At 35.4% G+C, this 13737-nt stretch overlaps 1 protein-coding gene across 1 annotated transcript; it reads left to right on the forward strand.

The window, feature by feature from the left end:
• Positions 1-946: 946 nt before the first annotated feature.
• On the forward strand, positions 947-7662 carry LOC126810660 (uncharacterized). Its single transcript, XM_056098769.1, has 4 exons — positions 947-1078; positions 2133-2453; positions 3641-4187; positions 5169-7662. The coding sequence occupies exons 1-4, from the start codon at positions 1039-1041 to the stop codon at positions 5863-5865; spliced, it is 1605 nt and encodes a 534-aa protein (XP_055954744.1). The 5' UTR covers positions 947-1038; the 3' UTR covers positions 5866-7662.
• Positions 7663-13737: the final 6075 nt, after the last annotated feature.

Genomic DNA, 13737 nt, shown 5'->3' on the forward strand with positions numbered 1-13737 from the left:
TGAATGTCACTAAATAATTAAGAGAACACGAGAAAAACAGAAATAGTCCGTACATTCCCTTGTTTTTATGCATTCTATTCATGGTAATGCACCGACTTTATATATTTTTCTATTGAAAGTCAATTATTATTATTTTTTTGGGGGAAGTGTCAGATATCCCCCACAGTCTCATATAACAACTTTTCGTCTTCGAAGGAATTATTAGTAAGCAGAAATTCGTCCGTGTATCTGTTATCACTCGTCACTGTAGTCAGTTCCATAGAAAATAACTTGTGTTTTCCATTTGTGTTCGTCACTTCCCGTTCCTGAAATCTTAGCAATGATCTCTGTGTTAAAATTATATTTGGAATGTGTTTAGCCAGTTCTATCACATATGCCATTAGTCAATATAGTTGAGCCTTCTTGAGCTACGTACACTTTCCAAGAGGCGATACACAACAAGATCCTGATAACCAACGACTTTTGGTGAAAAAAGTGTTAGATCATTACAGCATGTTTAATGTCAAATAGAAATATCAACAGTAATATTGTGGTTGAAACTTTTATAAAGACTAAATAAAAAGCATGTAACATTTTATACTAAACTGTTGTATAATTAATTTTATGTTGTTTATTTTTACACTATATGTAATACTAATATGCTTCCTTACTAATGCGTGCAAGGGAGATCATTGATGCATGTGCCTCATATTACACCTTTTAGTAGAATTTAGGATACGTTAAATAGATTGAATATTATATGTAACGACGGTTGTATAAAAAAAACGTTGAAAATAATATGCCACACTTGATAATAACACTACATTCACTAGACTTTAGCTATACAACTTCAATTGTGTCGAAATAGACCCAACAAAAAGTTGCAACAAAAAAAGGCGTATATGCGAAATATACAAAGAGCCTAATACTTTAAAAAATCATCCAACTGTTTTATTTCATTTAATGTGTTATAGAAACCAGTGACACACGATTTAAAGTTTATTTAACTGTATAACATCATATACATTTAACTTGATCGTAACTTGTATTTGTGACAATATGGATGTAGTACCACTACTGGTATTACTGTCGTGTCTAGGTAAGTTATCATCACCATTAACTATAAGTTATATTATTGACGCCCCTGGGTTGTCTTTAGGTTATAAAGTGTATTTACGTATTTTACATATAGATGATCATTAACAAGGTATATAACAAGGTTTTTATCACTTGTTCGTGTTTCATATCACCTACAAACCATTCTCCTGGTGGTTGAGCCACGGTGGATCAGTAAGTATAGTTACTTGTATGATGTGTGTAATATTTATTGTGTCTTCAAATCATCTTTAATTGTGGTTAATTATATACTTCTCGACAACTTAAAACTATCGAGGGTAAGAATGGGCCCCGGGCGAATCACGCTTCGTCAACGCGCTCCACCCCCATATATATGGTATAAACTTAACCAGCATCACCTTGTGAATGTTTTAGTTTATCGAATTTGGGGACCGGGCGAAATTGGGCCCCGGCGTATTGGGGAATTTGGTTCTGACTCTTGGTGAGTTTGCTTAGATAACCCTTGGATTGGGAATTGCTAATGATACCATTTGGTGTTATAGATTCTGCGAAACTGTTATCGCTGGGGTTTTTTTTGTTTGTTTTTTTGTTTTTATTTTTGTAAACTTGGTAGATTATATAGAAAATCCTGAAATTGTTACAAGAATAAATACACATGGAATAAAAGTAGCATTTAGAATTAAATATTAGATATTGCATGAGACCCAGGTGTCGGGATGGTACTTGATTTATGCAGTTTAATCTTCCCCACGTACGCTATGAAGTTTGAAATGGTAGAAAGTACATGCACGCAATGCAAGTTTTTTGAGTTATTCGAATTATTGATACAGACCGGTAAAGAGGATACCTACCAGGAGATCTCGTGTTCCATCAACGTGTTAGCGGAGAAAATTCTTTGGGAATTTCTAACCTGATATTCTCTTGTCATAAATGTATTTTGGGTGATTAATGGCGAGGTTAAAGTACCATTCGGCACATTCTAAATTTTTTGATGTGTGTGTCATATGCCCAGTGAATATGATACAGTAGATTACTGTTGTTATAGTTCATAGTTTTAACATATTCTATATTTCCAGATGTTGTAGTTACAATGAAGAAAAAACAAGGTTGTTTTACACCAGCTAGCATATCGTGTTATAATACAACACTATCATGTGATGACGATCAAATTATAGATCTACAGAATATAGAACTTATAGGTAGATGTAAGGGAAAAGACGGTTGTGTTGAACAAAAGGATGACAAGAAAGAATTCTATCAGTTTACCTTGAAAGATGTTATATCTATTTACAACCATTGTTCTTCTAAACACGCATGTACAATATTCTCACCACATGATGTTGGTGGAAATAAGGGTGACTACGATTACATGAAATACACATACCAGTGCTTGGAGGGTAAGAACTTACATTATTAATTAAACAAGGTAAATTCAAAAATCATCCTACAACAATCACTCTAATTAAACTATTATAATTGACAAATTAATTTAAACAATGTATATTATATTCGTTTTATACTATTAACCATAAAATGTTATATTTTGTTTTTATATTTAACATGTTATTCTTTATTATCGGGATTGGTAAAACTATTTATTCAGTTATTAGATGCTATTGGATCACAGTTGTATGCTTTCCTTAATAGAATGAAATTAGGAACGCTATCGTTCACACTCACTCTTATTGTCCCAATACACGGCAGATACAAAACATTTTTTTAGTAAAACAATGGCTGTGAAAATGTACACAGTATAACGGGATCTTATTTCGCAACAAACCTATGTCTTGTAGTATATTTTTCTATAGCAGTAAAAGGATAATGGGAATTGGGGGAAGGCCTACTGCGTGAGCCTGCGTGTGTCAAAAACAGGATTAATATCTTCTATGCACACGCGAGACCATTCTGTCGTCAACCCACTCATCCACAATAAGAGTAAAATCAGACCAAAACTAGAGGTATACCTTCTATAATAATCTAGGTTTTGGATGAAGACTATATTATACTGGATTTGCTATTAGGCTGACTGATAGTCCATGTTGACCATGCCATCAATATTACTACCACTGAATCTACACTACGCGAACACTACTACTACCACTAAATAACGGGGGCCACGGTGGCTAAGTTGGTAAGACGCTGGCTCACTCGCCTGGAGGTCGGGTGTTCGATCCCTGCATTGGCCGAGAAAGTTCATCCAGATTTTCCGATGTGGTCCCCCCTTGTCAGTGATGCAGAAGGTAGGGCCTGGCAAAGACAGCTTTCTAGTAGTTCGGATGGCACGGAAAGCCGAAGTCCCGTGTACACATTGGCGTGCACGTAAAAGATCCCTTGACAGTTGGAATACGATATAATAGTAGGCCGTACTGCCGCTAGCCGGGCAAAATTTCCCTCATAGCACACTGTATGGCGTATGTCCGTCTTCATTAGCCCAGTTCGGAGCAGAATAGTAGGAGGTTAAACCACATCTCATTCCATTTCACCACTAAATAACAACATTACATGTTATACGCTAACACTACTAGTACAAAATAACAAGAACTATTTTCAACAACATACTTAATAACAACATGTTATATTCCAGTTACTACCACAAGTACGACTGCTTCTACTACCATGGACACCACTTTAAGCAGCAACTTTAACTCTACCTTTCCTTCGATTACTGAAAACACCACAAACATACACATTGATAATAATAATAACAGTAGTACGGATGCCATCCAAGCAACGGATGATACCACTGCATCTACTACAACTTTAAGCAGCGACTTTAATTTTCCCACCCCTTCAACTACTGTTTATACCACAAACATACACATTGATGATAATAGCAGTACCACGGATGCCATGAAAGAGACGAATGTTACCACTGCATCTACTACAACTTTAAGCAGCAAGTTTAATTCTACCGTTCCGTCAACTACTGTAAATACCACAAATACAAACATTGATGATAATAAGAGTAGCACGGGTGTTATTACAGAGACGGTTTGTAATAATATATGTAGTAACACGGATACCATTAAGGAGACAGATGATAATAGTGTAATAACAGCTGTTGTAGTAACCGTTATTGTGGTGATAGTGGTAGAGGTTGTGGTTGTGTTAATCATCATCTATATCTACAGGTAAACTATCATTACATGTTAATATATATATATAGTAATCATAGTTACCCAATATAAAGATCAAAATAGAGAGCCATTTGTTTAAACTTGAGTATGACAATGATCAGAGCATCCGTCACCTTCCCAATTTGAGACATGAAACACACTCGTACTGATCGAGAAATCTATATGAATCTCCATTTTGTATTTTGCTTGTTTCCAGATTGATTTCTGTTCGGTATTGTTTTGTTTCTTTGAATAGAACATACGAAAGCCCAGATTAAGGATCATTCCAAAGTCCAAATGCGAAATTCCAAAGTCATGTCTTACCAATCAAATGAATCAAATAGCAAATTGGCAGCTGGGCTTTCGTAAGAACAAGTTGTCAGTAGTCATCGGAAGGGATATGTGACAGTGTAGAGTTTCATAGCTTAAGTTAAATTAATATATCAATTAAATTTGTATGATTTTGAAGACCATTGTGTCAATCAGAAATATTATGAGATAATAAGTATCTCGTAAATACGAAATAGTAAACGCCTAATGACCACCTAGTTAACTCGTTATTATGGCATAGTTGAGCACGAACTTAATGAGGACGTAATGAATTATATTATTGGATCCTTAATACAAGAAATCAGTAAAAATGATGAGGGCATCGATGAGTGCGTCTATTTCTACCTATACCCAGTAGCATTAATATCAATATGCATCTTTTTCTGTAACATTAACTACCAGGCATGTACAGGACACGTGTTATGCTAATATATGACAACCCTTAAAATTACCTCGTTATTACGAGATAAATATATCATAGTTACGAGGTACTTGTGTCGAAATTACGAAATATTAACTGGTAATTTGATAGTCATAATTGTCCCTAATGGTCTTCAACAATATTAGCTTTTAGGTACTGCATATTTATGCTTGTTGTTTGGAATAAAAACTCGCCATGTGCAATTTCATTGTATTTTTTTCTATTGTTTTACATCGTAATTTCAGAAAACGTAGAGTTAAACATACCTTTAATACTGATCGAGTTATGAAAATTGACAAGACGACTGATGCCTACCAGGAAATACCGAACTTCAGCAGTTATGAAACTATAGTAGATCCAGGATTAAGGTCAACCCTGTCATCTGATCAAGCTGCCACTACCAATCTTGCCGAGACGATTGAAGTTGGTAAAACATGTAAACCTGAAAACCCAGTTTGTCATATTTTACAACCGGGTGAAGATGAAAAGTTACCACGTCACCACCTAAAAGCTGGTGATACATATGACTATATAGGAGAAAACAAGCTAGACTTAACAGCTAGTGATACGTATGACCATATAGGAGTAAAGAATCCAATCCACAAAGACAAGAAGCAATTCGATGCACCCGCCCAACACCCCAGCGTTCCCTTGACAACACTGACAAATTATGAAAATATTAAACTTGGCGACAACTGTAATATCAAAGATGACAGTACATATAACCATTTGTATTCGGATAACAACAAAACTGAACCAGATGCTGGTGTAACAACCAACCTGGGTGATGATGATACATACAACCATTTGCATGACACACCAGCTCATGAAAAACCTGACGTAAGTCTTGATATCATGGAAGATATCTGTTACACAAGACCTGGTGCCATGAACGATAACTCTGAAGATAACGACACATGTAACCACTTGCACGAAGGGTAGGACATGAAACTGAGGTTTTGTGCGAGATAGAATATGTTGACTTTTTTCTAAATGTCGAACACAATAAACTACTACTATGTAATAAATTGTTGTTGTAAATACCCATATGTTATAAATTGTTGTTGTAAATACGGATACATGAATGTTAACTTTCTATCCGATTAAAAATAAATATATGTTAACCTACAGGCAAATGACAGTGCTAATATCACTTTAACTGTTAATGTCTCTTTAATTTTATGCCTTCAGATATTATATAAATTAGTATGTAGACAATTATTCGCTAAACGTGGACATCGAGAATTCGTTTATTATTGCGACAATACTACTTTACATTCACGATTAATTTAGTCAAAACTTCAAATATTCAAAACTTCAAATATTCCTAACTTCACGCAGCAATATGTGATTGTAATTTCCAATATATTCTGTTTTCAATATCCACTTGTATACAATTATACGAAGAACGACTATATTGTTACATAATTCATCTTTAAGTAAAATGATGACTACTTTTTATAGACTAAGCCTTAAATTATACGATGTAAAAGGTGGTGATGATTATAATAAATCCAATCATCCAAACCTCTCATTTTAAATGCACAATATCCCAGACATTGTCAAAACATAAAATTGATTGAAATCGAACAGCCTTATTGTGATCATGTTTCATTGATATCACGCCACAATCTGTATTATCTTACAAATATCAATACAAGCTAGATTTATTAACACGCATCCAAGTGATGGTGATGTTTCTTTTTGTTTTATTTGTATAAAGAACTATGCAGAGTCTTATATAGAAGTATTGTATGACATAGTAATGTTTCTTTTTATTAGCAAATCTATCAAAAAACATCCAGGTGATGATGGTGTTTAACCTAGGTTTGTTTTTGTTTTATATAGAAGTATTATATACTATAGGACTATACCAATGCAATATAACAGTTTTGTATCTATTGTATTAAATTATCTTTGTCACAAAATCGTTTATTACAACTAGTTCCTCTAATAGATCACACATCGATCGTTACGTTAACACAGTATGTTAATACATGACGTTAAGATAAACCGTTCCTTATAAAATATTGAATCGTTCATTAGAATACGTTAAAAGATGATGTGATGATGGTTTTGATGATTACTACGTTTGATGAATACGTTTGATGAGATGATTACATAAGATGACTACGTTTCGTTTTGACGGTTTCTTTACAATAAAAATAATATATCGTTACGATTAAATAATAACACGAGTTTAACATTCTAAATTCAGGACATCGTTACAAATAAACTTAATCGAGTACTAGAGGGGAGAGTTGTCCCTTGTACTTACATGAAAAGCACATGCGCTAAGACATGGGCGATACGACGAGTGTCATTCCTCGAAACAACACAATCATTAATTTATGCAATTAAACCGTAAAACATTTGAAGAACTATACATAATAAATCATGACCAGAAAACATCTATGTACTAAACATATAATCACTAAAAGCTTAATAACATCTTGTGAGGAACTACAGGGCATACGAAGATACGTTTCACATTTTTATAAACGACAAACAATGTCGACTTCGTTAACTACATGACCTTGACCGAAAATAAACTAATATATAGAACAATACAAGGATCATAACATTATAAAATATAGACTCGGATACACCACAAATGAAAACAATGCGAATTCTGCCGTAACAGTATCTTGATATCATATCAGTATCCTTATGACGTTAACATTATTGTATAATATAGTACCTTATATTAATGTTATATAACAGTATTGTAAAATATAATACCCTATATTATTATAATATAACAGATTTGTATTTTTATATCGGTATCACTATAACAGTATTGTATCATATAGTACCTTATATTAATGTAATATAACAGCTTTATATCGGTATCACTATAACAGTGTTGTGTAATATTGTATCTTATATTGATGTAATGATTTATCATATATGATACTAGCAGGATACCCGGCTTCGCTCGGGGGTCATAACTCCGAAACCAGAAGTGGTAGACTAACGCCACCTGGCCTATGTTACTCCCCAGTCCGAGCTACCCCTATACCCCAAATTTCAGACTCGGGGCAGACCTAGTGTAGCCGCCAACCCCGAACAGACCGGCTTCGCTCGGGGGTGAAAACTCCGAAACCGGAAGTGGTAGACTAACGCCACCTGGCCTATGTTACTCCCCGGTCCGAGCTATCCCTATAACCCAAATTTCAGACTCAGGGCAGACCTAGTGTAGCCGCCAACCCCGAACAGAAAGACTTCGCTCGTGGGTCATAACTTCGAAACCGGAAGTGGTAGACTAACGCCACCTGGCCTATGTTACTCCCTAGTCCGAGCTACCCCTATACCGCAAATTTCAGACTCGGGGCAGACCTAGTGTAGCCCCAACCCAGAACAGACCGGCCTCGCTCGGGTGTCATAACTCCGAAACCGGAAGTGGTAGACTAACGCCACCTTGCCTATGTTACTCCCCAGTCCGAGCTACCCCTATACCCCAAATTTCAGACTCGGGGCAAACCTAGTGTAGCCGCCAACCCCGAACAGACCGGCTTCGCTCGGGGGTCATAACTCCGAAACCGGAAGTTGTAGACTAACGCCACCTAGCCTATGTTATTACCCGGTCCAAGCTACCCCTATACATCAAATTCCAGACTCGGGCCAGACCTAGTGTAGCCGCCAACCCCGAACAGACCGGCTTCGCTCGGGGGTCATAACTCCGAAACCGAAAGTTGTAGACTAACGCCACCTGGCCTATGTTATTCCCCAGTCCGAGCTACCCCTATACATCAAATTCCAGACTCGGGGCAGACCTAGTGTAGCCGCCAACCCCAAACAGACAGACAGACAGACAGACAAACGACAGTCACAAATATTAGTATAGATAGATCAGTATACAGAGAGAGAGAGAGAGAGAAATGATGTTTAACGTCCACTCGACACAAACTAGGTCATTTCGGGACTAACATATGGTTTAATTTTATTTCAATAATTCGCTTGCGCGTAGGGTTTTTTAGCAGTGGGGGGAAACCGGAGGACCCGGAGAAAACCCACGAGGTTGGACAGGCGACCCTACTCCTTGTCACGTACAACCGGTATCAGTATACAGTATAACAGTATAACAATATTGTATAATATAGCACCTTATATTAATGTCATAAAACAGTTTTGTATTTTTATATCGGTATCATTTATTTTTGTCTTGATTTATCATATATGACTCTAAACATCGCCGGTGTATATTTAACAGCTAATCTAGATATATTTGGAGTGATGTCCATCAAGATATGCAGCTGTGTTAAACATTTGACAAGTATCAGAATTACATTTAGAAGGAACGGTATGAAAAGTCAAGGTCCCGTGTATAGGTTGGTGTGCACGTAAAATATCCCCTGGCAGATGAAATTAACCAAAAGGTAGACGCAAATACCGCTGTCCTGGAAAGATGACAACTACCCTGTTATACATGGAATATATCCCTCTTGGCTGATGCATTCAAACCCGTTTCGTTTCATTTCATGTTTGTAGATCAAGGGTATTACCCTTTCGTGTGGCAAGAAGGCTATGGTTTAGACTTTAACATAAATATACTACATGTTAACCCCGACACAACCGTTGTTAAACCCCATCCCCCATCCACCCTACTGTTCTATTCCTACCGGGCTGATAAATATGAATAAATAAACATACCACATGTCAGTCCCCACACAACCGGTGTTAAACTCCATTTCTCTCCTATCAAAATTGTCAAATTTATCATATGAAAAATGTTTATTTTTGTTCAGTCGGGTGGAAACCACGACCACACTGATGACTAATATTAAAACACCTGTAGATTGATTTAAACCACGCGACATTACCGTTGTGGTTGTGACATGTGAGAGAAACGGGAGAAGGACTCCTTGTAGGAGGAAAAACACTAGAAATAGTTTTGTGTTGATTGTAACTTAGTTTCAGGTCTCCCCAAAACATTTTTCACAATTTCACAATATAATTTATCAATATCATATGTACTTACAATACATGATCATGTTAACAGTATTGTTATTTTAAGGATGGGTTCCCGCGTATAAACTGGGTGATTTAATGGTATATATATGGACCAAAAACATATTCAAACTAATTAATTTGTCATAATTATGCTTCAAATCCTTCTCAAACATTGTAATTGCGAAGGAATGCCCTGCTTTTTAAATTCGATCAAACCAGGTCATGTTTACGTCACGTCTGGGGAGTCAGAGGAGAATTCATTGCATACATAAAACGATGTTGTCTTTAATAGCTTACTATTTATTACACATATCGAATTTGTAATTAAATTCTCGGATTATCCACTACCCGGGTCTTTTTCCGTCATTTTTATCTCAGAAAGTATTGTACGTCTAACTCTTCATAAAGTTTATCAACTTGTACATCAAGCGCTCAATGTTCGCTTGTGACCTTTGACATCATGCGTGCAGAAGTTCCTAGACCTCGGGTTGTTGATTAGGGGAACCCTTGCATTTTTGTCCTGTATACGCTCCATGAGTGTTTTTCGGGGAATCCAGTATTTTCTAGTAAGATTGGATATCTCTACTTTCCATATATACCAAAATTGCCATACCTTTATTGGAAATAACCACCCGATAAATACTTTTCTGGGAACCCATCTTTAACAGTTCGGCAACTTTTTTTGTATTTCAACCTGAACATGACTAATAATGTCGGTTACAATGACATGGCTATAAATTAAAACATTTTCTATTCAAACTATTATATTACTGTAAAAAGAGACAGTGTTGATGCATATTTAATCTTTCGTGGGTTACTTGAATTTGACACTTACTGAAACCACGATTATAAGGTCACGAATATTTCACAAGTGCTCAATTCATTTTGGTGTGTTTTGAGATAAGCGAAAAAAAAACTTTCCTGTGTCAGCTAGTCCCGACACAACCGGTGATACCCCCCCCCCCCGACACACACACACACACACACACCCACACACACCCATACACACTGTTCTGCTCCTATTGGGATAAAAAAAAAAGATACCACATGTCAGGACTCATACAACCCCATTCCGCTCCTATGCAAGTTATCAAATTCATCATACACGGCTATAAATTAAAACATTTCTATTCAAAGTGTTATATTAGTTATTACCGTAAAAAGATACGGTGTTGATGCATATTTAATCTTCCGTAGGTTACTTGAATTTGACACCACGATTATAACGTCACGACCATAACAAAAGTGCTCAACTCATTTTTTTTATGTTTTGAGATAAGCGAAAAAAAACTTTCCTGTATCTGCTAGATGACATCGATCGAGGATATAGTTTTTGTACTCAAATCATTCATGTTATAAGCCTTATTTATTTCAACAGGGGCGGTTTACTGCAGCGTCAACACAATCAGAGAAAACTATTATCTATTTAAAGTGTTATCAAAATAGTTTTGAGTCGCGCACTGACTTGAGCACGCAAATTTAGTCATATCTGACATGAGCAACACAATAATTAACAGCTGTTTACTTCCGAAGAATATCTTACCACCTATGAAATATGGGCTGGTTTTTTTGGGAGGGATAGTCATTCGGACATAAGACAGTAGTATTGAAAAGGGTCTCAGACATGGATGGGGGTTACACAGGTCCGCCCCCTTTTTTTATTGGATTTTTATTTTAGTGAATATTATAGATGGTCCACCCACAAGCTACAAAGGCATCACTGTCCATAATACGCGAAGTTACAGTCCAATATTTGCGAATATAGAAAGCAGCCGAGATCCTCCGGATATAAAAATATATTTTAAGTTTCATCAAAATCGGATACACATTGGGACCTTTAGAGAATCCACAACCTTGGTATTACGTTCTTTTACACTATTTGCGTAAGAGGAGCAGCCATTTGGTCGGGTAGTGTTTGTCGGATATTCATGAAATTCGAACACAATCGTAGTTGTATGTTTAAAGGATTTCAAAATCCAATAAAATTGTGACCTCCAGAGAGACCACAAGCTAAACACGTTATAATCCAGAAAGTTACAGGCCGATATGCGCGAATGTCGACAGGAACCGAGATGTTTGGGCTATAAAGATACATTTTAGGTTTTATCACACTCGGATACAAATTGTGACCTTTAGAGTGTCCACGATCTAAAAACAAATTGTAGACTGTGGAATGACACGGATAATGGCAATATACGTCCAGATAAAAAATGAGGGCGTATAAAAATGCAAATGTTAGGTTACCAAGAAGTTTAATTTTGCTTTAAGATTTCTGTGGGCGAACGTCCGGAAAGACAGGGTCAACGACAATAAACATCCACACAAAAATGAGGGTGCATAAACATGCACATGTCAAGCATCTAAAGTCATTCTGGAAATATATTATTTGGCATTGATCTTAATGAAGTAATTGGGATGTAGTCGGTAAATACAACTTGAAATCTAATTTTTATTACCGTTTCCATATAGCTCTGTTCTAACCAATGTTTGTTAAAAAATCCATCCAAGTTAGCTGTTTTATTTAATACAGCATATTCGGTAATATTCTGATAATAACACCGAGGAAAGTTTGTGTGATAAATATAACAGTCGCATCAATATCAGATATCATACAACTTTGTCTTAGGCCTACCTTTAACAACACTCGACTTTATCAGTTAAAATAAACGTGTACCAGGATAAAATTATAATATGCGTCATTTAAGATACAGACACTTCCTGTATCGAATTTAAACAGAGATTATTGTCTGTTTAACCATGCTGTGATCATTAGCTCAGCTATTTAGGGTTTTGCTTCGGAAATATTTAAAAATGACATTGCGACATCCATTGTTTGATAACATGCATTTTTCAAGAAGCCAAAAATATATTTAAACCGCTCTCGATCTCCTTTAAAGCAAGGCTTACAATATTTATTGGTAAGTACTGAATACTGAACGGAAATATTATTAAAAGGAAAATTAGTTGTCTTGGGTGATTTCAATGACATAGTTTCGGTTTGCTAATCGAGACTAAAGGGGAGTAATTGTCAAAGAAGAAACTAATGCAATAATTTAATTTTATTGCAAAATATCATTGTTATTACAAAAATGGTTGCTACAGAGTTTCATTATAAATACAACATATTTGGCGTGTATAAACCGCTTCATTAAAAATAAATAATATCAATAATTAAGATAACAATTAGCTTTTAATTACATCGACGTTTTAACTAGGGTTGGCTGGTTTTCATCAAGCAGTGATTCCCATTGTAGAGAAACATACATTTATATAGAGAATAGAAGAACAAACCAAACAAGGAAAACAAAGAATGATTTTAACAATGACGATTCGACAATATAAAGATTGTTACTGTTTGATTTGTTATTAATGTATTACTAAATTGCATTTTAACAACAGTTTAGGTTTTATAAACAGTTTAACTATACATATATTTACATTAAATAAATCACAGTCTTGATAAACATATAAACAAATCTTTACAAAGATAACATATATAGAGTTTATAAACAGCTTAAATATAAAATTTCAAGAGTATATAAACAGCTCAATTATAAAAATAAAAATTGTCTATAGTGTATAAACAGCTTCATTATTATAAATAAAAAAAATGTCTACAATGTATAAACAGCTTAATTATAAAAGGAACATATCATTGTAACACTATTTTAGTGATAACAGAGATCAATTTAGTAAATATACCTGTTATACACATCAGGAACCATATATAAAATAGCTACATAATTACAACAGAAACTAGACTACATCAAGAACATAAATTAAACACCAACACGGTACATTAATATAGTATATGATTATATTTCAACTATTCCGCCCTTCTGCCTAGGCAGCGGCTAAACG

This window comes from Patella vulgata, chromosome 2 (assembly GCF_932274485.2).
Source record: "Patella vulgata chromosome 2, xgPatVulg1.2, whole genome shotgun sequence".
In the NCBI taxonomy this organism is placed as follows: Eukaryota; Metazoa; Mollusca; class Gastropoda; family Patellidae; genus Patella; species Patella vulgata.